General features: G+C 48.9%; 1 protein-coding gene across 1 annotated transcript; it reads right to left on the bottom strand.

Moving 5' to 3' along the window:
* Positions 1–1,826: 1,826 nt before the first annotated feature.
* On the bottom strand, positions 1,827–26,660 carry NEK8 (NIMA related kinase 8). Its single transcript, XM_083587603.1, has 15 exons — positions 26,549–26,660; positions 23,680–23,885; positions 19,998–20,230; positions 17,962–18,093; positions 16,533–16,741; positions 14,957–15,036; positions 14,269–14,450; positions 13,191–13,341; positions 12,395–12,471; positions 7,929–8,046; positions 7,219–7,369; positions 6,692–6,855; positions 6,290–6,448; positions 6,014–6,172; positions 1,827–2,013 (listed from the first exon to the last, which is right to left on the bottom strand). The coding sequence occupies exons 1-15, from the start codon at positions 26,593–26,595 to the stop codon at positions 1,985–1,987; spliced, it is 2,097 nt and encodes a 698-aa protein (XP_083443729.1). The 5' UTR covers positions 26,596–26,660; the 3' UTR covers positions 1,827–1,984.
* Between the last annotated feature and the right edge of the window lie 1,047 nt (positions 26,661–27,707).

The following is a 27,707-nucleotide window of genomic DNA, read 5'->3' as shown; positions in this document are numbered from 1 at the left end:
CCCCCCCCCCGTAATTTCCACAACACAGCAAAATATAAAAGTACTGTACAATAAAATGTCAAACATTCAAAACTTCCCTGGGGCCATGGGCTGCAGTCAAATATTGATAACCCCTCGTGCGAAAAGTGAGCTCGGCTGGCAGGGGGTTGGTGGGAATTTGTAGACCAAAACATTGGGAGGGTGCCAGGTTTCTGACAAAACGTTAGGTGGAGAAAACTGTTCGATCATGGAGTGGACACCCTTGGAAATGGGCTCGCCTTGAGGTTGGATGGCCATCTGCCATGTATGATCTAGTTGAGATTCCTGTCTTGCAGGGGGTTGGACTAGAGGACCTTTGGGGGTCCCACCCAACTTTACAATTCTAGGTTGGCAAAGGCTGTTCTGCCGGCCGAGCAACCAGGGTTGCAGACATTTCGCCAGGAATCTAAGTATGCAAAGTCGGCGTGCTAAAGGCACGCATTCCTTTCCTTTTGTAAATTCAAGCAAACAGGTGTGCGGCTGAGCACGGGCAAGACTGCTCTGTGTCAGCTCGAGGCACTGGAAACAGAAAATAGGCCAGCGAACCCTCTGAAAACACGCACAGCTGCAGAGTGACGCAAAGGTCAGCCTCTGCCCTCTCCCGGACCTCGCCCTTTGCACCCGCCCCTCTGCTGGTATCCGAAATAGTCTCACCCAGCACCCCCTGCTGAGCTTTGTGTGGGGCCCAGGGCAGATCAACAGAAAAATGTATTCCCTCCATCATCCACAGACTCCTTTGGAAGGTGGCAGACTCTCCTTCATGGGGGGTTTTTAAACAGCCACCTGTCGGGGATTTGGTAGCTCTGTTCCTGCACTGCAGGGGGTTGGAATGGATGACCCTTGGCGGTCCCTGGCACCTCTGCAATTCTATGGTAAAGGTAAATGGACCCCTGACCATTAGGTCCAGTCGTGGCCGACTCTGGGGTTGCGGCGCTCATCTCGCTTTATTGGCCGAGGGAGCCGGCGTACAGCTTCCGGGTCATGTGGCCAGCATGACGAAGCTGCTTCTGGCGAACCAGAGGAGCGCACGGAAATGCCGTTTACCTTCCCGCTGGAGTGGTACCTATTTATCTACTTGCACTTTGCCATGCTTTCAAACTGCTAGGTTGGCAGGAGCAGGGACCGAGCAACGGGAGCTTGCCCTGTCGTGGGGATTCGAACCGCCGACCTTCTGATTGGCAAGTCCTAGGCTCTGTGGTTTAACCCACAGCGCCACCCGCGTCCTGCAATTCTATGACTCTCCCATTATTTGAGGATGGCTCTCCCACCCGCCGCTTCCATATCCTGTTCTCCCAAGCTCCTTTCACCTTTCCTCAGAGGACGGGAGGCTCCAGGCCCCCCCTTGGGCAGAGCAAAGGCAGCAACATGAATCAGGGTCAGGCCTTGGAAAGCAGGAGACGAGGGGGAAAGGAGGGTGGGGGAGAAAAGAGAGAGAGGCTTTCAGTGCCTCTGAAGAAGCCTGGCATTGACTCATTCCCCGAGAGCGCCTGGGGCTGTGACAAGCGGCGTTCAGCTCGCCCCCCCCCCAGCCACCTGGGCATGCAAGATCCCACGCAGCACAGCCTCTGAGTCAGCTCAAGAGGGAGAGCAGTAAAAATAAACCCAGGGCCCACTTCCTTGCCCCCCAGCCAAGTCACGCTGGAGAAGAGGCACAGAGAGAGAGATGGCTCAGCTGCGTGCAGAGAAGGGGACAGCTTCCCAGCATGCACTGCTCCCTCCTGGGGGGTGGCTGCCCAATAACGCCTATGGAGCTGGATCCCCCTGTTTGGGGCAAGGCCCTGGGGAGGAAGAGGGTGCCCGCTAGGTACCTGGGCCTGCAGGCAGGGGCTGAGTTCTCTCGGGCTGAGTTTGGCCAGGCACTCCGCGTTGAAGGTCCAAAACAGGCTGCCACGTGGGCCAGAGGGGGAAAGGCCTGCCAGAGGAGTGTCTGCAAAAGGAGGGGGCGGCGGGGACCTCTGGTTTCTCCTCAGTGAGGACTGGGTTCCTCTGCCGCAGCTGAAACACAAGAGACACAGACGCCCAGAGTCATTCTTGAGGGTGGGAGAGTTATAGATTTGGTCCTCCCTCCTCCCTTTTAACATAAGAACATCAAGAGAGCCTGCTGGATCGGGCCCATGGCCCATCTACCCAGCATCCTCTTCTCCCAGGGAACTACCAGGTGCCACTTCTGGGAAGTCCGCGAGCAGGAATGGAGCACAAGGGAAGCGCTCTCCCCTCCTGTGGTTTCCAGAAACTGGTATCTGAAAGCCTTGCTGCCTCCAGGTGTGATGAGACGATTATACGATACTCTTTATTGTCATTGCCCCATACAGAACAACGAAATTGAAAAAATCTACATAAGACCTTCAAAACCCAACAGGCCTGCTACCCCAGCTATCCCAACCTGGTTAGCCCCCTAAAAACTCTGATACCCCATTTTAAAATACAATATACTCCCATAGGGACTCCTTACATTGCATTTAAAACCAAAATCACATTTGGGTAGAAACTGTTTCTCAGGTGGCTAGTCCTAGTCTTTATAAGCCTGGACCTTCTTCCAGAAGGCAGAAGCTGAAAGAGATCATTTCCGGGGTGCGCACTATCCTGCGCTATCTCTGCAGCTTTCTTATGACACCTGGAAGTGTAGATTTGATCCAAGGTGGGAAGAGCGCACCCAATTATTCTCTCCGCTGTCTTTACAACCCTGGACAGCATTTTTTTCCCCTGACTGTGCAGCTCCCAAACCACACACACAGACCATAAGTTAATACACTCTCCGCAGTACAATGGTTAAATGCCATCAACAGGTCCTTTGAGAAATTGTTTTTCCGGAGGATTCTCAGATCCAGCCCAGCCCAGCCACCGATAATCCTCCACGAATTTGTCTGATCCTCTTTTAAAGCCGCTCCAACCAGTGGCCGTCCCTGACTCCTGTGGCAGGGAGTTCCACAGTTTAACCATGCAGACTTTCTTTGGTCTGCCCTGAATCTTCCAGTTTTATTGGACGCCTACGAGTGAGAGCTCATGTTACGAGAGAGGGAAAAAACCGTTTGCCCATCCACTTTCTCCATGCTGTGAATAATTTTATTAACTCCTATCGTTTTGCCTCTCGCTCGCCTTTTCTCTCAACTAAAAAGTCTGTAACGCTGCAGCCTTCCTTCACAGGGAAGTCTCTCCCTCCCTCCCCTTGATCCTTTCGGTTGCCTTTTCCGGGTCCTCTTCCAACTTTCTAAAGTGAGGCACATCACTCGCATCCGAGGCGTCGGAAATTAGCCTGGCACGAGGACAGTGGTTGGCACGAGCCTTGGGGGGGAATCAAAGACAGAGAGGCTTTGTCCCTGGAACTGGGGCTAAAGGGTTCTTTGTGGAACGGGGGGTTTGCTTTCTCTCTCTCTCCCCTTCCCCCCGCCTGGCCTTCCTTTTCACTCCCAGCCATCTTCGCCCCCCTTGCAAGCAACGTCCGAGTTACTGGACAGGCTTCCCAGGCTTCTCAATGCCCCTCCATTCATGGACCGCTGGCTTCTTGGCTATATGAGGTGCCATCGCCTTTTGCAGCCGAGAGACAATGTAAGAACATCGGCACCTGCAGGATCAGACCAAAGGCAGGGGTGTAGGAAGGGGGGTGCGGTGGGGGCGGATCTCCCCAGGTGCCCTCACCAAGGGGGGTGACATTTGGCACACCTCCCACCCGCGACTCCCAAGCCTACCCCAAGCCGTAGGGGTAAGGCAGGGGGCTGCGCTGCTTTGCTGGCGACATTCCCCCCTTCCCCCTTCGTTCTGACAGCTTGGGGGAGGCTTGGGAGTCGCGGGCAGGTGGCACACCAAATGCCCGCCATGGGCAGCTCACTACGCCCCCCTGAGCGTCTTGCTCCACCCCCGGCTGCAGGGCGCATGCGCCATTTGAGCACGCCCACCCCTACTCCGCCACTGGCCAAAGGGAGCCCGTTTAGTCCAGCCTCCTGTTCTCCCCGTGGCCAGCCAGATGCCCCCCAAGGGAAACCCGCAAGCAGGATTCGAGCACAACAGCCACACTTCCCCCTCCTGTGGTTTCCATCGTCAAGGATTTAGAAGCACCGCTGCCTCCGACGGTAGAAGTGGCTGGTAGTGGTGTAGTGTAGTGTGGTGTAGTGGTTAAGAGCAGTGGACTCGTAATCTGGTGAACCGGGTTTGCTTCCCCGCTCCTCCACATGCAGCTGCTGGGTGACCTTGGGCTAGTCACACTTCTCTGAAGTCTCTCACCTCACAGAGTGTTTGTTGTGGGGGAGGAAGGGAAAGGAGAATGTTAGCCACTTTGAGACTCCTGAAGGGGAGTGATAAAGCGGGATATCAAATCCAAACTTTTCTTCTTCTCTTCTGGTAGCCACTGAAAGCCTTATCCTCCATGAATTATAAGCACAAAAGAGCCTGCTGGATTAGGCCAATGGGGAACCACATAGACATAGCACCACAGAATGATAGAATCGTGGAGTTGGAAGGGAACCCCAAGGCTCATCTAGTCCAACCCCCTGCAATGCAGGAATCTCAATGAAAGCATCCAAGACAGATGGCCGTCCAACGGAAGTCCAGCATCCTGTTTCCCCAGTGGCCAACCAGAATCCTGTGGGAAACCAGCGAGCAGGATCTGAGCACAAGAGCGCTTCTCCCTCCTGTGGTTTCCAGCCACTGGTATTCAGAAGCAGCATGGCAGAGTGGAGCCTCCATCAAGGCTGGCAGCCACCGAGAGGCCCATCAGGATCTTCCTAGAAAGCCTTCCTTGCCAGAGAGGGTGTGGGCCGGAGCGCTCCGCTGAGCCCCTTCTGAATCTCCTTCCTCCTCCGCTCAGCAGCCCCACTGCCAGCTGGCTCACTGCTGCCGCCGACACGGCTCCACGTGGGCAGGACTGTGGCAGGTACCAGAGGAGGGAGGGACGTGGCCCCTGCCTCTGACTCAGCTCTCCAGCTGGCAGCAAGCGAAGCTGCAGCAAGGAAGCGTGAGGGCCTCTCGGGTACCCGCCTCCCGGGCCGAAATGCACCCTCGCCCAGAAGCCCCACACGAGGGGCACTGGAAGAGTCAGACGCAAACAGGGATGGGAGCAGAGACAGCTTGTGCTCGCTTATTCCTCACTGGCCCTGAAGGGAAATATACCCAGCAAATACAAATGAACTGTAACTGATTATGTTTTTATCCCTGTTTGCAAGGTGTTTGCTTTGTGTTGAAATGAACAGTCACATTCACACCATGCGCTGGAAGGGCTACGATGCGGCTTTAGACAGTCGCGGCTTTCCCCAAAGGATGCTGGGAAGTGTAGTCTGTTCTCGGTGAAGAATCATTAGGAGACTTCCCGAAACCCACCCCGTTCCCCTCACAGAGCTACGATTCCCAGAGTGGTTTTAATAACCAATTCCTCTTTCCCAGGGAACTCTGGGAATCCTAACAACTCAGTACCCTCAACTGACTACAGCTCCCAGAATTCTTTGGGGGTAGACACGACTGCCTAAAGTGGTATCACAAGGCTTCAGCTGTATGGCCCAAATGTGGCCCTAGTGGTTAAGGATGTCGGACCAGGACTGGGGAGACCTGGGTTCAAATCTCTGCTCTGCTATGACGTTCACTGACATTCAAGAAGCTTCAAGCTTGACCTTGGCTGAAACGGAGAGTTGTTTGGGGACTTTTATTCCCCTCCAAGAGCTACAATTCCCAGAGTGGTTTAACAATCAATCTCTCTTCCTAGAGCACTCTGGGAATTGTAGCTCGGGGAGGGGAATGGGGTCTCCTAATACTTCTCAGCACCCTTAACATACAACAATTCTCAGGATTCTTTTGGGGAAGCCACGGCTGCTGAAAGTGCTGTGGATGTGGCCAAAGTAACGGCAACGGAACTCACAGAACTTTCCCGCAGTGGGACAAACATTGGTGCTTTTGGTGGAAGGCAGACTGCAGCGGAACGGAAGCAGCGTCGCACCTTGTGAATGCCGTGCGAATGGAGAAGGAGACCTTCTTCCACCTGTGCACCCCTCCCCCCCACAGACACACTTACGTTTCACGGCCAGCAGGGTGCTTCCGTGGCAGCAGGAGACGGAGGCCACAAGGCTGGCGTGTGTCTCTCCCAGCTGCACGGGACGAGGGCTCCGGGGCTCTTCATCCTTCCGCCCCAGGCGCCCCCTGGCGCTTTTCCCCCAGGTGTACACCTCGCCATCTGGGGAGAGAGGACGTCCGCAGCAGGTTAGGGTGACGGGGAGGCCAGGCTAGACTCCCTCGGGGCCCACTGCACCAGAAACCAAGCCCCAAACCCCGCTCCACCCCATCAGCTCACCTGCTCCCACAACGGTGGTGAAGGCGTCGCCACAGCCCACCATGGTGACTCGGACAGCCTGGAGCCCTTCCACCAGGTAGGGGGTGCGGCTGGCACGGCAAGGGATGGGGCCCAGCTGCCCGTGTTGATTGCTGCCCACAGTGTAGCACTGGCCCGTGGCTGGCAACAGAAAAGGAGAAAGGCAGGGAATAGGGCGACTCCTTCCTGCTCCTGGGTGATTTCTGAGCCTTCACCCCGACTTTACCTGGTGGGCTGCAATTACTCCAGGGCGAATGGAAGACTCTGCACATGCTCAGAGGCACCCTGGAAGAACCTCCAGCCAACGCTCCCCACCAGAATGCTGGCATCGTCCCGGCTGGCTGCCGCCACCCCCCAAGCGAGGTGTCTTCACCGGATGCTCACCCGTGACGACTGCTGAGTGAGCCGTTCCAATGTCAGCCCACACAATGGCCTCTTCGCTCAAGGGGGCTGAGCAGGCGCAGCTGAAGACAAGGGCTTCCTCTACCTGGTGCGTGGCGAGGGGCTCTCCCTGGGGCAAGATCCTGTCCAGGCCTAGTTTGTTATACCTGGAGGAGAGTGGGGAGGGGAGAGGAGGTCAAGGGAGGGCCAAGCTGCAGAACTACCCTCTGTTTGCAAAACTCTGCCTCCTGTGGATTTGGGAGACTCTGGCCTAGCAAAACACAGGATCCAACCAGACTTTCCTTGCCCCAGTCCAGATTCAGCTCTTGCCCAGGAAGGAACAGGAGTGAGCTGTGTCAGGCCCTGGATATGAAGCCTCTGATCTGGCTTTTCCTGCTAGCCTGGCTTCCCACTCTGGCCAGGTCAGCAGGATCGGATCTTCTGCTTTATGGCATTTCTGTTTCACTACCCTCCCTCCCCAATACTCCTGTGACTGACCCCCCCACCACGACACAGACCTCCCACCCTACCTGTTGCTCCCACAGGCCAGGACCTGGTTCCTCCCCGTCAGAATCATAGAGGCGTCGATGCCGCAGAGAACCTTCTGCGCCTCATGGTCAGGTGGGATGGAGACCTGCTGTGGGGAGTTGTGGGACTCCTGGGTGCCCAGGCCCAAGCGCCCTGGGAAGAGAGGGAAGGGGTGGGAGGTGATGATGAAGATAATAATAATAATAATAATAATAATAATAATAATAATTTCTTATTTATACCCCGCCCTTTGGCTGAGTTTCCCCAGCCACTCTGGGCGGCTTCCAATCGAGTGTTAAAAACAATACAGCATCAAATATTAAAAACTTCCCTAAACAGGGCTGCCTTCAGATGTCTTTTAAAGAGAAGAAAGCTGCTTATTTCCTTCACATCTGAAGGGAGGGCGTTCCACAGGGCGGGCGCCACCACTGAGAAGGCCCTCTCTCTGGTTCCCTGTAACCTCACTTCTCACAATGAGGGAACCACCAGAAGGCCCTCGGTGCTGGCTGGATCTCAGTGTCTGGGCTGAATGATGGGGGTGGAGACGCTCCTTCAGGTATACAGGACCGAGGCCCTTTAGGGCTTTCAAGGTCAGCACCAACACTTTGAATTGTGCTGGGAAACGTACTGGGAGCCAGTGCAGATCTCTCAGGATGAAAGGGAGCCAAGAGAACAGGCAGCCCCACCAACCCAGTGCACCACCGCCACTCACCATTGTCCCCTCTGCCCCACGCAAAGATCTCCCCTTCATTGGAAACAGCCAGGACGTGCGATGCCCCGCAGGCCACATGCGTGATCTCGTAGCCCAGCAGGGCCTCCACAATCTTGGGCTGCGGAGGGGAAAGGCAGCAACTGTTCAAGCAGTCTCCCCCCACAAGTCCTCCCTCTAATAATAATAATAATAATAATAATAATAATAATAATAATAATATTTTATTTATACCCCGCCCTCCCCAGCCAAGACCGGGCTCAGGGTGGCTAACACCAAGTATAAAAACAATTGATTGAAATACAATTTAAAAACAAGATTAAAGTACAACATTAAAATGCAGCCAAAATTATTACAGATCACAACCCAGTCACATTAGAATTAAAGGAACACAAGAAAACTAATAAAAGATGGAGACTTAATGAAAGATTATTAAATGACAAAAAGATTGTGAAAAAAGCGCAAGAACTACTGAAAGAATTTTTTGAGTTAAATAAAGAACAGGATACAGACTTCAGGACAATATGGGATGCAAGTAAAGCTTTCATAAGAGGCTTTTACATACAACAAAGTGCAATAAGGAAAAGAAACAGAGAGCAAAAACTAGAACAAATAAGGAAAGAAATAGGAATAAATGAAAAATTATTAGCAAAACAACCAAAAAATGAATTAATAAACCAAAAACTAAAAATATTACAAATCCAGGCTTCAGCAATATTAAATAGTGAAATTGAGGACAATATTAAATGGATGAAACGAAGGTCGTTCGAATTTGCAAATAAACCCGGAAAGATGCTAGCCTGGCAACTGAAAAAGAGACAAAAGGAAAAACTGATTGATAAAATAGTGGAAGAGGGGAGAACTTTAGATAACCCTGAGGAAATTAAAAAGTGTTTTACAAAATATTATAATAAGCTATATAAAGCAGGAAATGAGACAGAGGTTGAAATAAAAGAGTATTTATGTGGAAAGGATATACCTAAAATTAAGAAAGAAAAGATTCAAGAGCTAAACTCCCCAATAACCACAACAGAGCTTCATCAAGCGATAATTAAGATGAAACTGGGAAAATCCCCAGGCCCAGATGGTCTTACCACAATACATTACAAAAAATTAGAGGAACCACTATTATCACCTATGAAGACACTCTTAAATAGAATATTAGAAGACGGGAAGATTCCCAACACCTGGAAACAGGCGCACATAGTAGTAATCCCAAAACAAGCACGAAATAAAGAGTTTATAACCAATTATAGACCAATATCATTACTAAATAATGATTACAAGATATATGTACAAATATTGGCAACAAGAATAAAGACAGTTTTGCAGGATTGTATAAATAAAGAGCAGGCAGGGTTCTTGCCGGGCAGGAAAATGAGTGACAATATAAGAACAGTGATTGATATGATCGAGTATTTAGACATGAAACCAAGTAAGAAGGTAGCCTTTGTTTTTGTGGACGCGGAAAAGGCGTTTGACAAAGTATCATGGAAATTTCTAAAAATATTATTAGACCAGATGGACATGGGCGACCAAATTACAAGAGGGTTAAAAGCAATTTACGAACAACAAGAAGCAAATATAATAATAAATAATGACATGACTGATTATTTTAAAATACAGAAGGGCACCAGACAAGGGTGCCCACTCTCACCTTTATTATTCATTTTGGTTTTGGAAATATTAAATCAAGAAATCAGATTGGATCAAGAAATAAATGGAATATCCCTAGGAGAGAAAATATACAAAATAAGGGCATTTGCAGATGATTTAGTTTTAATGGTGGAAAATCCAAAGGAAAGCATAGCAAAGGCTCTAGAAAAAATGGAAAACTTTGGAAGGGTATCAGGTTTTGCTTTAAATAAAGAAAAAACGAAACTAATGGTAAAAAACATGGGAGATCAAGAGAAAAAGGAACTGGTAGAAAAATTCGGATTACAAATTGTAAAAAAAGTGAAATATTTAGGTATACAAATAACAATGAAAAATATAAATTTGTTTGAAGATAATTATAAAAAAAAATTGGGAAGAAACAAAAAGAGAAATGGAAACTTGGACAAGATTGAAATTAACACTCTGGGGTAGAATTTCGGCTATTAAAATGAATATCTTACCAAAACTTCTGTTCCTTTTTCAAATGATTCCCATAATAGGTAAAGATGATTGTTTTAAAAAATGGAAAACGGACCTAACAAAGTTTATATGGCAAGGCAAAAAGCCATGGATCAAACATAAATTATTAACCGACATAAAAGAGCGGGGAGGTTTTGGACTCCCAGACCTGAGACTATATTACGATGCAGCATGCTTTACTTGGATCAAGGATTGGATCAAATTGGATAACAGTGACATTTTGGATTTGGAGGGATGGAACAACAGATATGGTTGGCATGCCTATCTAATTTATAACAAAGTGGCAGTCCATAAAGAATTTCTAAGCCACGTAATTAGAAATGCATTATACAAGGTCTGGGTGAGACATAGAAGGTTGTTAGAACCAAAAACCCCATGGTGGGTCTCACCGCTAGAAGTAATATCGGTTAAAAAGATAAATACTATAGGAAGAATGGCAACATACCAGCAGCTCCTAAAGGAAGAACAGGGCCAATTAAAACTAAGACCATACGATGAGGTGACCCAATACTGTACCACATGGTTACAATATCACCAAATTGCACAAATATTCAACCAGGATAAAGTAATAGGATTTGAAAAAGAAGAATCAAAATTACAAAAAGTATTATTACAAAACTAAAAAAAATATATATCCAAAATGTATAATTTATTATTAGAATGGGAATTAAAGGATGAAGAAATAAAAGAAGTTATGATTAAATGGGCATGTGATATAGGATATGTAATTCGGCTGGACCAATGGGAGAAATTATGGAAATATGATATTAAATTCACAGCATGTTATACAATAAGAGAAAATTTTATGAAAATGGTGTACCAATGGTACTTAACTCCGGTAAAAATGGCTAAAATTTACAAATTAAAATCGAATACCTGTTGGAGATGTAAAAAAGAAATAGGAACAATGTTTCACATGTGGTGGGAATGCCGACCTATTAAACAATTCTGGAATGAAATCTATGAAGAACTCAAAAAGATGTTTAAAATATCTTTCAGAAAAAAACCGGAGGCATTCCTTTTAGGTTTAATTACAAATGATATCCCCAAAAATCAAAGGAAAGTATTCCTTTATGCAACAACAGCTGCCAGGATGCTTATAGCTAAAAACTGGAAAGGCAGAAAAATTCCATCAGTGAAAGATTGGCAAATTAAATTTTGTGAATACATAAATCTGGCAAGACTCACAGCTTACATAAGGGGACAATCGGACCAGAAATTATTAAAAGAATGGGGTTGTGCTAAAGAGTATATGAAAAAACATTGTTCTGGAGTTAGTATATTGGTATGTAATGAATGATGCTTTACAGGGTTAAAGGAAAAGAAAAAAGGTGTAAAAAAAAAAAAAGGACCAAGGTGGAAGTAATCTAATTAGACACAACAACACAGTAAGAGTAAATTTTTTGAGGTCTTAGAACAAAGAAAGGAAGTCAATTTGTGTTTATGTACGTAATGATATGGTATTTTTTCTGTAGATGTGTGCTTTTTTGTTTTTGTTTAGTTTAGTCTTGTTTCCTTTGCTTTTTTTTTTCTTTCGTTTTCTGATTTTTTTTCTATATGTTCCGGGGATTTTTGTTTGTATAGTATTATTTTGGATTCAATGTTTGTAATTTTTGTTATGATTCTGCATTGAAAAAAAAAAAATGCAGCCTCATTTCAGTAGAAGCTCAAATCAAAAACTTTTTTTGGGATGAAAATGTCAAGTCTTCCCCAAGGCCAACTATCCAGACTGGTCCTACGTGGGCCAGAAAAAAACCAGGGAAGTCCCCAAATAGGAGTTCCATCACAGAAGGAGAAAGGAAAAAGGAAAGAGGGGAAGGGGATCAAGTTGATTCCAAGCCAAAGGCCAGGCAGAACAACATAGAACAGCCATTGTGTCGAGTAGCCATCGACAGCCCTCTCCTCCACCCTTGGCGGGCACCCCTGCCACCTGCAGGAGTTTCAAAGTTTAACTATGCGCCACGTAAAGGACTTTCTTCTATCTGCCTTCAACCTTCCAGTGTTCAGTTTCCCTGGATGTCTCCAAGGTTGGTGGCAATAGATGCTTCTGAGCACCAGTTGCTGGAACCCCCGGAGGGCAGAAGGCTGCCCTTGTGGCCATGCCCTGCTTCTGGGCTTCCCTTTGGGGGCATGTGGCTGAGTGCTATGAGAACAGGAGGCTAGCCTAGATGGGTCCCCTGCGGCCAGACCCAGCAGCCAGACCCAGCTCCTGTTCTTGTGATCAGGGTACAGCAGCAGCCACAAGGAGGAATTCTGGCCTCCAGGGAATCTGGGGAAGGTGGCCAAACCAGCCCACCAGCCTAACGATGCTCAGGAATTGAGCCCTGGCCAACCTGGGTGACGTCTGTGAAGGTCTCGTGCCCCAGGCACCCACTGCTGCCGCTGCCAAAGGTCAGGACGATCCCTCGGTCTGCAGGGGGAAAGGAGAGCTGTCAGCACAGCCCAGAGCAGAGGGTGCCAAAGGAAGGAAGGAAAAACCAACCACCTTCGCTTCCTCATGATCAAGGGGGCAGTGAGTGTGTATGCACGCAATCCCCAAACAGAAATAATGGTGGGGCCAGATCCCTGTGCAACCATCCCTTACACAACTGCTGCCCTCCATTGACAAGCAGGAAAATCATCATCATCATCATCATCATCATCATCATCATCATCATAAATTTTATTTCTACCCCGCCCTCCCCGCCCAGAGCCGGGCTCAGGGTGACTAACAGCACTAAAATTTCAGTAAAAACATAATAAGAAAAAAGAAAAAGAACAATTTAAAATACAGGTTAAAATGTAATTTAAAATGAAGCCTCATTTTAAAAGTCAAAACCATAAAGGTGAGGGAAACACAAGGGTCAGACTGAGTCCAAACCAAAGGCCAGGCGGAACAGCTCTGTCTTGCAGGCCCTGCGGAAAGATGTCAAGTCCCGCAGGGCCCTAGTCTCTTGTGACAGAGTGTTCCACCAAGTCGGGGCCAGTACTGAAAAGGCCCTGGCCCTAGTTAAGGCCAACCTAACCACCTTGTGACTTGGGACCTCCAAAATGTTGTCATTTGTGGACCTTAAGGTCCTCCACGGGGCAGACCAGGAGAGGCAGTCCTCTCCTGTGCCCTGACAGCCCCCTTAGCTGTCTTTGTTGTACCTGTCAGGCAGGTGGTGAAAAGGTCCCCACAGGCCACGAGCTTGATGGTCACCCCGGACTGGCCCTCCAGGAAGCGGCAGACAAACTGGGGCTGCAGCTGCTCAGTGGCCCCGGGGAGCGAGGGCCCCCCCGCCGTGCCAAGTGGGGGTGGCTGGTGGAGAGAGAGAGAGAGAAAGAGAGAAAGAAAACAGCAGGAAGAGGGTGTGTTACATTCCTGCCCGGGTCCGTCGGAGCAAACTGGGCCTAGTTTGAATGGCGGCTGGTGGCAACAGGGTCAGGGCTCAGCGACGCAGCATCCAAAGCAAGCAGAGATGCTTGAGCATGTGCAGAACGCACTGAAGTGTCCTGGCTGCCACAACCCGCCCTTGGGGGGGGGAAGATCTGGGGCTAACAGCAAGAGAATACAGGCCAGGAGACATTGCCACCAGGCATGTATGAGCCCCAGGGGCCTAGCATGAATTTTATTTATGCAACCTTAACTGGCTAGAGGGTCACGGGCTAGAGGGTCGCCTAGGGCTTGCTGATCAGAAGGTCGGTGGTTCAAATCCCCGCGACGGGATGAGCTCCCGTTGGTCGGTCCCTGCTTCTGCCAACCTAGCAGTTCCAAAGCACATCAGAGTGCAAGTAGATAAATAGGTACCGCTCCAGCGGGAAGGTAAACGGCGTTTCCATGCACTGCTCTGGTTCGCCAGAAGCGGCTTAGTCACGCTGGCCACATGACCCAGAAGCAGTATGCCGGCTCCCTCGGCCAGTAAAACGAAATGAGCGCCACAACCCCAGAGTTGTCTGTGACTGGACCTAACGGTCAGGGGTCCCTTTATCTTTAACTGGCTAGATTTCAACCACACAAGGTTGACATTGCTCAGGTTAACTGTGCATAAGATGTGATCGTACTGTACAACGAAACACAGGGCCCAGGAGTTTCAAGCAGAAGGACAAGCTGGTCTAATGTAAGGCATATTTAGAAATTCTCAGTCAGCCTCCTTCCTCCTTTCAATAATCCCCAGAGCTGGGAGACGGATAGCGAGGGGCTCCTCACCCACCCACGAACCTGTGGGACCCCTCCTCGCCCTCTCACCTCCCACAGGATCAGCCGCCCAGATTTGGTCACGCCCGCCTTCTGGGTCCTTCCGGTGGAGACCTGCACCACTTCGGTGTTCAGCATGGACAGGCGCAGAGGTAGGGTGATCCCGCCCCCCCAGGTGTAGACGGAAGATGGGGCGGGGGGGATGCCTGGCCTCGCTGAGCCAGCTCTGGAGCCTGGGTCCAAGAGAAAAGCCCTGTGAGTTAGTGGACCTGGGGGGCGGGGGAAGTGGGGAACCCCCAGACTCAGGAAAGGGGAGGTTGGTGGTATGGAAGGCCATTGTTATCCGGTTGGCCATTGTGAGAAGAGGATACTGGACTGGGTGGGCCATTGGCCTGATCCAGCAGGACAGAAAATAACAGCAGATAATAATAATAATAATAATAATAATAATAATAATAATAATAATAATAATTTATTTATATCCCGCCCTCCCCAGGCTCAGAGCGGCTAACAACAATAAAATTAACACAGCATTTTAAAATCAATTAAAAGATAACTTTCGATATGGGAAGGATGCATTGACCATACATGCCCTTGTCAGCTGTGGTGCCCCAAACTAAAGCCTTCACACACACCCCACCCCAGTCGTGCCCTCTGGGCCACTGGGGAAGGGCCCAGGCAATGCCCCCCCCCAAAAATAAAGGGTGTGCAGCCCTCTTCCAAAGGCCTCCCACCTTACCTCTGGTTCTAGGGCCGACGGCTCCTGCTCCCACCCTGCCGTGGGTCACTGGTGGCACAGCGGCCAGCGGCTTCTCGGGCCTGGGGGGGGGGGAGAAAGAGGATGAGCTTCTCTCAGACAGCGGTGGCAGGGAAGGGCTGCAGCTCAGAGGCAGAGGATCTGCTTGGCATGCAGAAGGCCCCAGGTCTAAGGCCCAGTGGCAGCATCTGTGGGTAAGGCCCGGGAAGATTCCTGTCTTAAAACCTTGGAGATCTGCGACTGAGTGCAGACAGTGCTGAGCTAAACAGGGCAATGGGCTGACTTAGACTAAGGCAGCCTCCTGTGTTCCTATTTCTAAAAGGAAAACGGAAGGGACTTCTGTTGAAGGATGTTGACAAGCTGGAAGGTGTGCAGAGGAGGGCGACCAGGATGATCAAGGGTCTGGAAACAGAGTCTTAAGAGGAACGGTGGAGGGAGTTGGGGATGTTTAGCCTGGAAAAGAGGAGACACTGAGAGCCATCTTCGAATATCTAAAGGGCTGTCAAATGGAAGAGGGAGCAAGCTTCTTTTCTCCTGCTCTAGAGCAGGCATAGGCAAACTCCAGCCCTCCAGATGTTTGGGACTACAACTCCCATCATCCCTAGCTAACAGGACCAGTGGTCAGGGATGATGGGAATTGTAGTCCTAAACATCTGGAGGGCCGGAGTTTGCCTATGCCTGCTCTAGAGGGTAGGACTTGAACCAATGGCTTCAACTTACAACAAATGAGATTCCAACTCAACATCAGGAAGAACTTTCTAACAGTAAGAGCTGTTCGAGGTGGAATGGATTCCCTCTGAAAGACCCTCCTTCCTTGAAGGAGTTTTTAAGCAGAGGTTGGATGATCACTGCAACTGATGCTTTAGCTGAGATTCCTGCATTGCAAGGGGTTGGACTAGAGGACCCTGGGGTTCCCTTCCAACTCTACGATATTATGATTCCATGGTTCTTCATGCAGTGCATGGCTAAAGGATGGAACTCCCTCCTGCAGGTATGGCCAACAATTTGGATGCCTTAAAAGAGGAAAAACTCATACAGCGGAAGGCTATCAATGCTTCTGACTCCCAGCTGCTGGAAACCACAGGAGGGGAGAGGGCTCTTGCTTGTGGCCTTCTCATTAGGGCATCTGCTTGAGAACAGGATGCTGGCCAGATGGACCACTGGCCTGATCCAGCAGGCTCTTATGCTCTTCGTCTGGAACCATGAGGACTAGAATCTTATTTTACAGCTCTACAGCAAAGGCCCTTCTTTCAAAGCCCTGGGCTTGATCCTCGGTGGCACCTCCAGGTAAGGATAGCTCAGCTGGTATAGGATGAGACTCAGTCTCAGGGTTTTGGGCAAAAGGATTCCTACATGGCAGGGGGTTGGACTAGATGACCCTCGTGGTCCCTTCCAATGCTACAATTCTATAATTCTATGACTAGGAACATCCCCTGCCTGGGACCCCAGGGAGTCGCTGCTGCCAGCCAGTGCAAGCCCTACTGAGCTAAGTGGGCCCATGAGCTGAGTGTTCCTGGAGGAGGGGGCGTCAGCGCCACCACAGGGGCCCAGGACTTGCCTCCTCATCCTGACACTGCCGACGTCGGTGTAGAGGTTGAGGAGGGGCCGGGCGCAGATGGCCTCCGCCATGATCTCGTTGAGCTGGGGCCGCTTGGAGGGGTCCAGGTTGAGCAGGTTGAGGATCAGCTGGCGTAGTTCGGGGCTGTAGCGGTCCGAGATGGGGGCGAAAGTCCCACTCATGATCTTCAGGACCAAGGCGGGCAGGTTCTGTGTGCGAATGATGGCGGGACAGTTAGGAGAGAAGGCATGGAGTAATAGGCCATACAGTAATAGGCAAGGAGTGGCCAGCGCCAACCCAGCAAGGCAGGGCACATAAAGGAGACGCTCTTTAGCTTGAGAAAAAGGAAGGAAGGAAGATGGTGAGGGGACGTTTGTGAAATCGTTGACTAGACCAGTGGTTCTCAAAGTGGGTGATACTGCTCCCAGGGGAGGGAGATTCCCTGGGGGAACCCTAAGAGGCAAGGGGGGCACTGGAGGCGGGGTCCTCAAGGCAGGCTGATCACTTCTTTACGACTGACCAGGCTGGAGCCTAGAGCGAAACACCTTCCTTGCTTTGTATTCAAAGGTTTACTGCTTTTATCACTCTCAAAGCTATTTCTTTGGGTCACGTCTGTTTGCCACAAGTCACAAGATAGCCAATTATTGGTAACATACCGTATTTTTTGCACCACAACACTCACTTTTTTCCTCCTAAAAAGTAAGGGGAAATGTCTGTGCGTGTTATGGAGGGAATGCCTACGGGTGGCATGCCTACGGATTTTCCTCCTCTAAAAACTACGTGCGTGTTATGGTCGGGTGCGTGTTATAGAGCGAAAAATACGGTATATTGATTTTCTTAATAAACTAGTTATAGCACATCTGTGATAGGTGAAGGTTTGTGTGTAACTTATATATTAAAAATTTTATGCTATAAACCTCCTTCATCCTTATGGTTTTGTCAGTAAGAATGAGCCCAATTTTTCCATGCAGTATCTGGTATCAACGGATCAAGTTCATCAGTTCCGAAACTAAATAATTATAATTGGATTTTGAATAAGCATGCAATTAATTGTTACTGTTTTGAATGTTCTTGCAATATCTTCCTCATACCGCAAACCAGTATTCTGAACAATCCTTTTTTATAGGGTAGGGTGGGGTGCACTGGGGAATAATTTAGGGAACCATGGGGGCAGTGGCCTCAGAATGCCTGGGAACCACAGGACTAAACTGAGGGCCGGTTTATCTGACCTGGCCGTCAAGCAGTCTTCTGGCCAGGGGACCAGCTTCCTAGAGGCATGAAGCTGTCCCCTCTCGGAGACAGGATGCTGGGCCACTGCACAGACCCCGACACAATTGTTTATGGGACCGAGGCTGAGCAGACAGGGCGTTCAGGACACAGAGACTGGCCAGCCCTCCACTCCAACCAGATTTCGAAGGTGTCTCCTTACCGCGGCCTCAAAAGCCCTCTTCAGGCTGGCCAGCTCGTAGAGCACACAGCCCAGAGCCCAGATGTCACTCTTCTGGTTGTACGGCTTGCCCTCGCAGAGCTCCGGGGAGATGTAGCAGGGGGTGCCCACCACCTAGGAAGCAACATGGATGTGCGAATGAGGGCCAGAGCAAAGGTGGAGGGGTGGGTATTACTTTCTCTTTTTTCTTGAATAATGCTATTAACCGTCTAATATTACAATGCCAAATCTGTTACTGTATTTTCTGGCGTATAAGACTACTTTTTAACCCAGGAAAATCTTCTCAAAAGTCGGGGGTCGTCTTATACGCCGGCTACAGCAGCAGCTCCTGCAGCAACTCCCCACCAAAGGATAAAACGACAGCAAATTAAATCGGAGGACACCAAGCTCTCCAGATGAAGCAGAAATACGCTTGAAAATTGGCCCCAGAAGGCCCCAGCCACTGGGAAGTGGAGCGGATTTCCGAGCTGGACTGGAGACTGGTTTTTTAAATTTTTATTTGGTGTGCGTTAGAAGAGGGGTAGTCTTATACAGCGAGTATATCCCAAACTCTATATTTTAACTGGAAAAGTTGGGGGGTCGTTTTACACGCCCAGTCGTCTTATACGCTGGAAAATACGGTATATATCAAATATCCTTGTTCCCCAAGAAGAAAATGAATGAATGAAATAGAAACAAGGGGAAAAAGAATGCGACGTGTGTGACGGGAATCCTTTAACAAAAAATCTGATAGTGCTGAGAATAAATTAAAAAGATATAATCATTTACAGTGTCATTCCAGAAATGTAAGAATAGGGCCCACTTTTCAATCCGTTTTGTTCTCTTGATTATTTTTTCTGATGTGTGAGATTTACACTTAAAATAAACTTTATCATTAAGTTTTCCTTAACCAATACATTATGGGGACGCGGGTGGCGCTGTGGGTTAAACCACAGAGTCTTGGGCTTGCCGATCAGAAGGTCGGCGGTTCGAATCCCCGCGTCGGGGTGAGCTCCCGTTGCTCGGTCCCTGCTCCTGCCAACCTAGCAGTTCGAAAGCATGTCAAAGTGCAAGTAGATAAATAGGTACCACTCTGGCGGGAAGGTAAACGGCGTTTCCGTGCGCTGCTCTGGTTCACCAGAAGTGGCTTAGTCATGCTGGCCGGACCCGGAAGCTGCATGACCCGGAAGCTGCATGCCGGCTCCCTCAGCGAATAAAGCAAGATGAGTGCCGCAACCCCAGAATCGGTCACAACTGGAGCTAACGGTCAGGGGTCCCTTTACCTTTACTAACCAATACGTTACAGAAGGAGAATTGTATTTTTCCAGTTCTGTGCAACACTCTTTCTTTCTTTTTTTGGGGGGGGAGGGAGGGACAAAAAGCCCCTCTATCCAGAGACAGGATCAGTTTCTCCCACCCCAAGATCCATATCCACATTCAGGACCCTCACAGTGTGAGATGACAGCAGGCCTCCCAGCTCATAGAGATCCTGGCGCCTCAAGCTAACTTTCAGCGAATCTATATTCATTCATTTATTAAAAGGTCTGTTCCCAAAAGATCCCAAGTTGGGCAAATGACAAAAGAGCAAATAAACAAATCCACACGCACACACACATCCCCATAAGAAATAATAAAAAAATTATCTAAAAGAATTTATAAACAATCAAATATCCTCACAGCTAATAATTTCAATGCTGCTAGGAAAGTCTCTTTCACCCATTCAGTGCCTGTGAGAATGATTGTTCTTTAAAATTCCTCCCGAATTTTTCATAATACAATTTGTTTTAAACCCCGGGACCATGCAGTGAAGGGCAAGTAAGAAACCAAAGAAATTAATCCAATAATAATACCAAATGACCTCATGAGGGAGAGCATTCCACAAACAGGGACCCACCACTAAGAAGGCCCTGTCATGGTGCAGTAGCACATTGGTTGCCCTGTGACTGACGCCAAACCTGGCCAGTCCAGAGGCTTCAAATTACCGGCCAATCGCAGGGGGAGGGACATGGTCACCAGGAGTTGCTATCAGTTGTTCTCACCGTGTAAGCTTTGCTCTTGCTACTGAGGATCTTGGAGATGCCAAAGTCCCCAATCTTGACGATCATGTGGTGCTTGTCCAGGAGGATGTTCTGAGTCTTGAGGTCCCGGTGGAGGATCTGCTTGGCATGGACGTGGTGGAGGGCCAGGAGGATCTGGACAAAGAAGTGGAGGATGGTCTCCTCGTCCAGGAGGGAGTTGCCCCTCTTGTGGATGAACTCAGCCAGCGTCCCACCTGGAAGGGAGCAAGCAGAGAGAGGCCAGCATAATACCTGGGGCATGGTGGGATTAGCGAGGGGGCTGCTAAGAGCCAAGGGGGTGGCAGGTGGGCACTGGAAGTGAAAACGACTACCAGACTTTCTTTGAAAAGCTGGTTTCATTGAATCAAGTTCATCCATTTTGTTGAATTAAACTGAATAGTTCATATGTACAGTGGTACCTCGGGTTAAGTACTTAATTCGTTCCAGAGGTCCGTACTTAACCTGAAACTGTTCTTAACGTGAAGCACCACTTTAGCTAATGGGGCCTCCTGCTGCCACCGCGCTGCCAGAGCACGATTTCTGTTCTCATCCTGAAGCAAAGTTCTTAACCCGAAGTACTATTTCTGGGTTAGCGGAGTCTGTAACCTGAAGCGTATGTAACCCGAGGTACCACTGTAGTTTTAATTGGATTTTGAATAAACGTGCAATTAATTGTTACGGTTTTGAACTTGACTGTGTTATCAACTTCCTTACAAGGCTGTTATGTACTGAGTTGAATAGGATCCAAAATGCAGCAGTCTGATTGTCCTAGAACAATAGGATCCAGAATGCAGCAGTCTGATTGGTCCACAGGAGCCACCCAATCCAACTCTGGGTAGAAGTGAATCCGCAACCTGATTGGCCTACAGGAGAATCCCAGAATTAGCCAATCACGTGGGGCCCATTGTGTAAATAATGTATATAAAGCAGACATTTCGGGGGAACTTCCATTCCTCACTACTCTGAGCTGAATAAAGAGCATGAAATCCACACTCGACTCCGAGTATATTTCAAGGGCCAAGCAAACTGCTATTGTGAATCATGTTTTTATTAGGGTAGGGGGCACTGGGGGTGCGTTTATGGAACCTAGGAGGCATGGTCCCCAAAGCTTTGGGGCCTACTGGTCTAAACTGCTTTTGATATTGCATTTTAAATTGTTGTGATTTTAGATTTTAAATTCTTATCATAGAATTGTGGAGTTGAAAGGGACACACACAGGTTCTTCTAGTACATCTCCCTGCAATGCACCATATTTTGAAGGGCTAGTGATAAATTGAATAATAACAGAAACAACAGAAAGCCACCTCCCAAGGAAAACTACAGCACTTTCTCCCCTGAATGGGAGCAGAGCTACAGTTGTCCCTAAATGGGTTAAACCCTGTGCTCCTTGACAAGGGTGGAACCACAAGGAAGAAAGCCATTTTTTCTCCAAGGGCAGAGCGAGCTGAACCTGTTCCTTCTGCCTCAAAGATATGGTGGTCTGTAGATCCTCCTAGTCCAGGAAGTACACCCTTGCTCCCCTCCCCTTGCGGAAAACACACATGCCAAACAAACCCGGTGCTCTTTTGTTTCCAAACCACAAACCCAAAGCCAAATCTCAGGTTTGCAGCTACCTTGCCACCACTGGTGGCTTTGAAACCTGAAACCTCCTTTTCACCTGCCTGAAGGTGACCTGCAAAGAAGAGGGTGGGGAGGGGGAGGTGATGTGCTGTGGGCCAGACCCTGGGAACAATGGTGTTCCTCTCTGGCATTCTTCCCACTGCCATAAGCCCAGGTGTTGCTAGGAAGCCGCATGTCAAAGACTGCCTTGACCTGGAGGCTGGAGAGGGAGGGCTCAGTGCCTTTTCCCCCCAATGGTTTTTCTCGAGCTTTAGCTCTCCCAGGAGAAAGAAGGCAGATGCTGGAAGTTCCTTTTGATTGTGTCCATGTAGTTCAGTGCTGCCAGCAGCTCATAAGGAGAGCCTGCTGGATCAGGCCAATGAGCGGCTGCCGAGACCACATAACACCAGTCTTGAAAGACCTACACTGGCTCCCAGTCTGTTTCTGAGCACAATTCAAAGTGTTGGTGCTGACCTTTAAAGCCCTAAATGGCCCAGTATACCTGAAGGAGCATCTCCACCCCCATCGTTCTACCCGGACACTGAGGTCCACGCCGAGGGTCTTCTGGCGGTTCCCTCTCTGCGAGAAGCCAAGTTACAGGGAACCAGGCAGAGGGCCTTCTCAGTAGTGGCACCCGCCCTGTGGAACGCCCTCCTACCAGATGTCAAAGAGAAAAATAACTACCAAACTTTTAGAAGACATCTAAAGGCAGCCCTGTTTAGGGAAGCTTTTAATGTTTAATAGGTTATTGTATTTTGGTGTTTTGTTGGAAGCTGCCCAGAGTGGCTGGGGAAACCCAGCCAGATGGGCGGAGTATAAATAATAAATTATCATCATCATCATTATTATTAATGTCCCATCTAGACCAGCATCCTCTTCTCATAGGGGCTAGCCTGAGAGCAACTCTCTCCTCCTGTGGTTCCCAGCAACGGGGATTCAGAAACATTGCTGCTTCCACGCTTCCAGCTATGGAGGCACAGCACAGCCATCATGGCTGGCACCCATCGGCAGCCCTCCCCTCCATGAGTCTTTCCCAGTTTGGTCAAGCTGAGATTAAACCCAAGCACGGAAAAAATGTTACTATTTTCAAACCAGGTCAGCTCAGTCAGTAGAGCACGAGACCCTTAATCTCAGGGTCAGGGGTTTAAGCCCCACACTGGGTAAAAGATTCCTGTATTGCAGGGGGTTGGACTACATGACTCTCACTGTCCCTTCCAACTCTACGAGTATATGATTCTAAGGAAATAAAACAGGCCAGGGGTAGGGAACCAGGGGCCTTCTAGGTGGGACTCCCAATTCCCAGCAGACCCAGTGTCCGGGGATTATGGAAGTCCAGCAGTTTCTTGAGGTTCCCAATAATAATAATAATAATAATAATAATAATAATAATAATAATTATTATTATTATTTATGATTTATACCTCACCCATCTGGCTGCGTTTCCCCAGCCACTCTGGGCTGTTCCCATCAAAAGATTAAAATACAATAATTCATTGAATGTTAAAAGCTTCCCTAAACAGGGCTGCCTTCAGATGTCTTCTAAAAGTCAGATAGTTGTTTATTTCTTTGACATCTGATGGAAGGGCGTTCCACAGGGCGGGCGCCACCACCGAGAAGGCCCTCTGCCTGGTTCCCTGTAACCTCACTTCTCGCAGGGAGGGAACTGCCAGAAGGCCCTCAGAGCTGGACCTCAGTGTCCGGGCAGAACGATGGGGGTGGAGACGCTCCTTCAGGTCTACTGGGCCGAGGCCGTTTAGGGCTTTAAAAGTCAGAAGCGACACTTTGATTTGTGCTCGGAAACGTACTGGGAGCCAATGTGTGGTGTTGAACAGCTGCCCCAAACCTGGCACCCTCAAGACTGAATGATTTGGGGGGGGGGGAGCTGGCAGAAGCACAGCTGTACAGGCTGGGACTGATGGGAGTCCAAAACATCTGAAGGGTGCTAGGATAGCTGAAGGGCAGCCTCCAGCCTGCAGGGCCTGTATTGCACCCCCCTTTCCTTAGAGGTATGAGCCTTTAGGTGTCAGGAGTGTGCCTTGCTGCCTTGGGGACCCACGATCCTCACCCGGCGCATACTCCATGGAGATCATGAGCGCCTTGTCCTCCAGGAAGTTCTCGTAGTATTCGATGACGTGGGGGTGGTGGAGCAGCTTCAGCACTTGGCACTCGTTCTGGGCGGCCAGCCGCTCGTCCTTGGTCATCTGCTCCACGGGGATCTGCTTCAGGATCACCAGCTTCTGGTCCATTTTCCGAAGGCAGAGGTGGACGATCCTGAGGGAAAGGGGACCACAAAAAGACCAAGAAGGAAGTCAGCCCCTAAAGATTGGAAGCCATATTGGTACGCAGTCTGGCCATGGAGTCACCCAGCCCAGGGCTGTCAGCTCTGACTGGCAGAGGCTCACCAGGGTGTCAGGGACAGGAAACTAATAATAATAATAATAATACCGAATATAGATACAGTAAAAACATTAAGAACAAAACAAAAAACAAAAAAACCCAACAAACAGTTGATTAAAATGTAAGTTAGAGCACAGTTTAAAATGTAGCTTAAAATGCAGCCTCGTTTTAGTGATAGCCTATAGATCAAAGCCATAAGGGGAGAAAACATCAAATATTCACTGGGGCAAACTATCCATGCTGGACCTACATGGGCCAGCAAAATGAGCCGAGGGAAAATGTATATACAAAATCCCATATAAGGGGTTCCATCAAAAAAATAAAGAAATGGGGGGGGGTCAGACTGTGCCTTGGCCAAAGGCCTGGTGGAACAGCTCTGTCTTGCAGGCCCTGCGGAAAGATGTCAAATCCCGCAGGGCCCTAGTCTCTTGTGACAGTGCGTTCCGCCAGGCCAGAGCTGAAAAGGCCCTGGCCCTGGTTGAGACCAATCTAATCTCCTTGGGGCTCGGGACTTCCAAAGTGTTGTTATTTATGGACCTTAAGGTCCTCTGCGGGGCACACCAGGAGAGGCGGTCCCGTAGGTACAAGGGTCCTAGGCCTCATAGGGCTTTAAAGGTCAAAACCAGCACCTTAAACCTGACCCTGTATTCCACCGGGAGCCAGTGCAACTGGTAAAGCCCTGGATGAATGTGATCTCACGGCAAGGACCCTGTAAGGAGTCTCGCCATGGCATTCTGCACCTGCGGAGTTTTTTTAACATTAGGAGGAACTTTCTGATGGTATGAGCCATTCAGCAGTGGAATGGACTACCATGGACTCTCCTGCACTGGAGAGTTTTCAAACAGGTTGGTTGGCCAGGGATTCTTTAGCTGTGATTCCTCCACAGCAGGGAACTAGATGGATCTTGTGGTTCCTTTCCAGCCCTACAATTCTATGATTCTATAGCAGTAAGATCCTTTTTGAACCTGGGGTCTTCAGGACAAAAAGCAGGCATCTCTACCATTGCAGGGGGAAAAGCCTCAAAGCTGTGCCATGGCTGAAATATCCTGGATGAGTCATCATCAGTTAGCTCAGTTGCCCATCTGTGAAATGGAAGCAGTAAACATGGCCTACTTTCCAACTCTGGAAAAGCGTACAAATGAGAATGTAATGCACATATGACTAGAACACCCCTTAGGACATTTTGCGTCACGGCTGTTTTATCTGGGGAGTGTAACATGTGAATGTGACTCATGCAGGAGAGAAGCAATGGGACACTCTTTTTTTTTAAAAAAAAAGTCGGAATGCGGAATCTGTGGCCCTCCAGATGTCATGGCGCTGTGACCCCCATCAACACCCAACATGGGATGATGGGAGTTGTAGTCCAACAACATCTGGAGGACTGCAGAGCCCCTGCTTTAAAACTGCTTCTGGTTTTATGGCATTTTGCTTTCATTGTTGTGTATAATTTTTATTTCTTTTTATCTCTTAGCTGTCTTTATACTGATTGCATATACTGTAGAGGGAAGGCATTAATGAAAGAAAAGGTGAATTTAAGGCCTAGGGTCACAAGATTCCACATGAGCTCAGCCATAGGCTGGCTCCAATTGCATTTTGTTCAGAGTAGACCTGCTGAAATAATGAATGGACCTCAGCCCTGAGGCAGCCTACTGTGATTTAAATGACATCCAGCTTAAAATAACCACATACAATGTAAAATGCAGCAGATAAGCCATGCAGTGTGAAATGGAGAGAATATAAAAGAACCTCCTGAAATTAAGTGCAATTAAGTCTGGGAACGTAAGAGCGCCTTTAACGGGCGCCAAAACATCATTAAGGGTGGTGCTCAAACTACGCTCAGAGAGGAGACTGTTCTACTCAATACTTTCTATACCTTCCTATCCAGTCATTTCCCTCCAAAGATAGGGAAGCTAAACTGTGTCAAGGTGACCCAAGGAACTTCATGGCTCCTTCAGTGCAGGATTTGAACCCAGATCACCCTGCATTCCTTGGCCACAATGCCACCCTGGCTCTCATCCTCTGTATGCTTCCTTGGGAATAGGCGCCACTTTTATTTCGAGTGGGTTAAATTGTGCATAGAGAATGGCAGATTGAGAAAATGCCTGGCCAATGGGGGAACGTGATTTATTTCATCCTAAATTGGTTTTTTTTTTAATGCAGTCATATGTATTATACATATACATCTATATGAGCTCCTTTTATTTGCATATGCAATACACGCACATTAATATGCATATGCATATTTTTGTAGCTTCTTTCATTTGCATAGGTTCATTATTCGAAAATAGCATTTTTTTAAAAAAGCTTTCTTAGGACAGGGCTGCGACCTTAGCAAGAGAGAGATGCGAGGGGGGAAAGGGGTGCTTCGTCGGGACGCCCCTTTCAAACTGGGGGTGAGGCGTCCCCCAAAACCCTGATTGGCTGGAGGGAGGGGTGCGCCCTCCCATCACCATGGCAACAGCGTCGGCATGCACCCGCGAGTGCGAGAGAAAGAGAGAGAGAGTGTTTTCCGCCCGTCCGCTCGCCCCTGTTCTCACCCGAACGCCCCCCTCCCGACCACCCGGATTCGCTCGTATTTCTCCATCGCGCTTCTTCTTTCCCAGCCAGGCCGCGGCCACAGGGTCTCGCGTCGCCATGGAGACGCTTCCGGGATGAAGGTTACGGCGGCCACCGAGGGACAAGGCTGGCCGGGCAGCGCCGTGCCACGTTGCTTGGTGGGGAATAGGTGGGTGGCAAGGGCCGCCGGCAGCGAAAGAGTTAACGGGAAATTCGCTCCTGAAATGGCCCCCACCATCGGGAACTTGGAGAATAAACCCATCACAAACCGCACAAACAAACAAACAAACAAGAACATTGATTTAATAATTCTTACATTTAATTATTTATTTAATAGTTATTGCATTTAAGTATTGACTGAAGGATTATTGCATTTAATTATTAATTTAATGATTTTAAAAATTATTGTTGTTATTATTAACAAGACAAACCTGAATGCTATTTTCTTTTTCTTTCTCTGCTTAAGGGATCCTTGCTAAACTTCAATAGTCATAGCATAAATAAACAATAAACTAGCTGCCAAACAGTAACAGCAACATGACAATAATCAATCAATAACATAACTATCAGAATCACAACAGCAATAGCAAACACTAGCAAAACGCTGAGAACAACGTTACCTTCCTCCCATTCTCGTTCCCTGTTCCCTGCCGACCATTCTCACAACAAGCCTGTGAGGTAGGCTCACATTGCTGAGAGGTGGTGACTGGCCCAAGGGTCCCCATCACAACCAAAGGCTTGCTTCTGTGAATTTGAAGACCCACCCAAGGGTCTCTCTGGAGCCCAAGGGTGCAAGCTTTAGCTGCTGCCCTCTTGCTCCTGGGCCTTGGAAGCCTCTTCACCTTCCTGTTGCCCTCCAGATGTTTGGGACTACAGGCAGCCCCAAACATATGGGGAAAATAGCAGGCCAGCAAAGGCTGCATTCGGATTTTTCTCTAGGGTGCATAGGCAAGGGGCGCTCCAGATGCAGCTGGACTCCAACTTCCACAGTCCCTGACCACTGTTCCTGCTGGCCAGAGGCCTGTGGGAACGGGAATCTAGTCGCAACAGGAGATCCTGTCAGTTTCCCCACAGACTGATAGATAAAATTGCTTTCTGTGGGGCTTGGTCCGGAGACCCAGCTGTTGCAAAATGCCACAG

The sequence above is a fragment of the Podarcis filfolensis genome (genome assembly GCF_964270895.1).
Source record: "Podarcis filfolensis genome assembly, chromosome: 15".
Classification (NCBI taxonomy): Eukaryota; Metazoa; Chordata; class Lepidosauria; order Squamata; family Lacertidae; genus Podarcis; species Podarcis filfolensis.
The sequence above is the reverse complement of the archived record's forward strand: the minus strand, read 5'-3'. Positions and strand labels throughout refer to the sequence as shown.

Bases quoted from the DNA above. Each gene is read 5' to 3' on its own strand.
- NEK8 (XM_083587603.1), bottom strand. From the start codon at position 26,595: ATGGAGAAATACGAGCGAATCCGGGTGGTCGGGAGGGGGGCGTTCGG. The intron at 23,886-26,548 runs GTGAGAACAGGG...CCTTTCCCTCAG, and splicing joins GTCGGGAGGGGGGCGTTCGG to GATCGTCCACCTCTGCCTTC. The intron at 6,173-6,289 runs GTGAGCTGATGG...CTCTCTCCCCAG, and splicing joins CACCACCGTTGTGGGAGCAG to ATGGCGAGGTGTACACCTGG.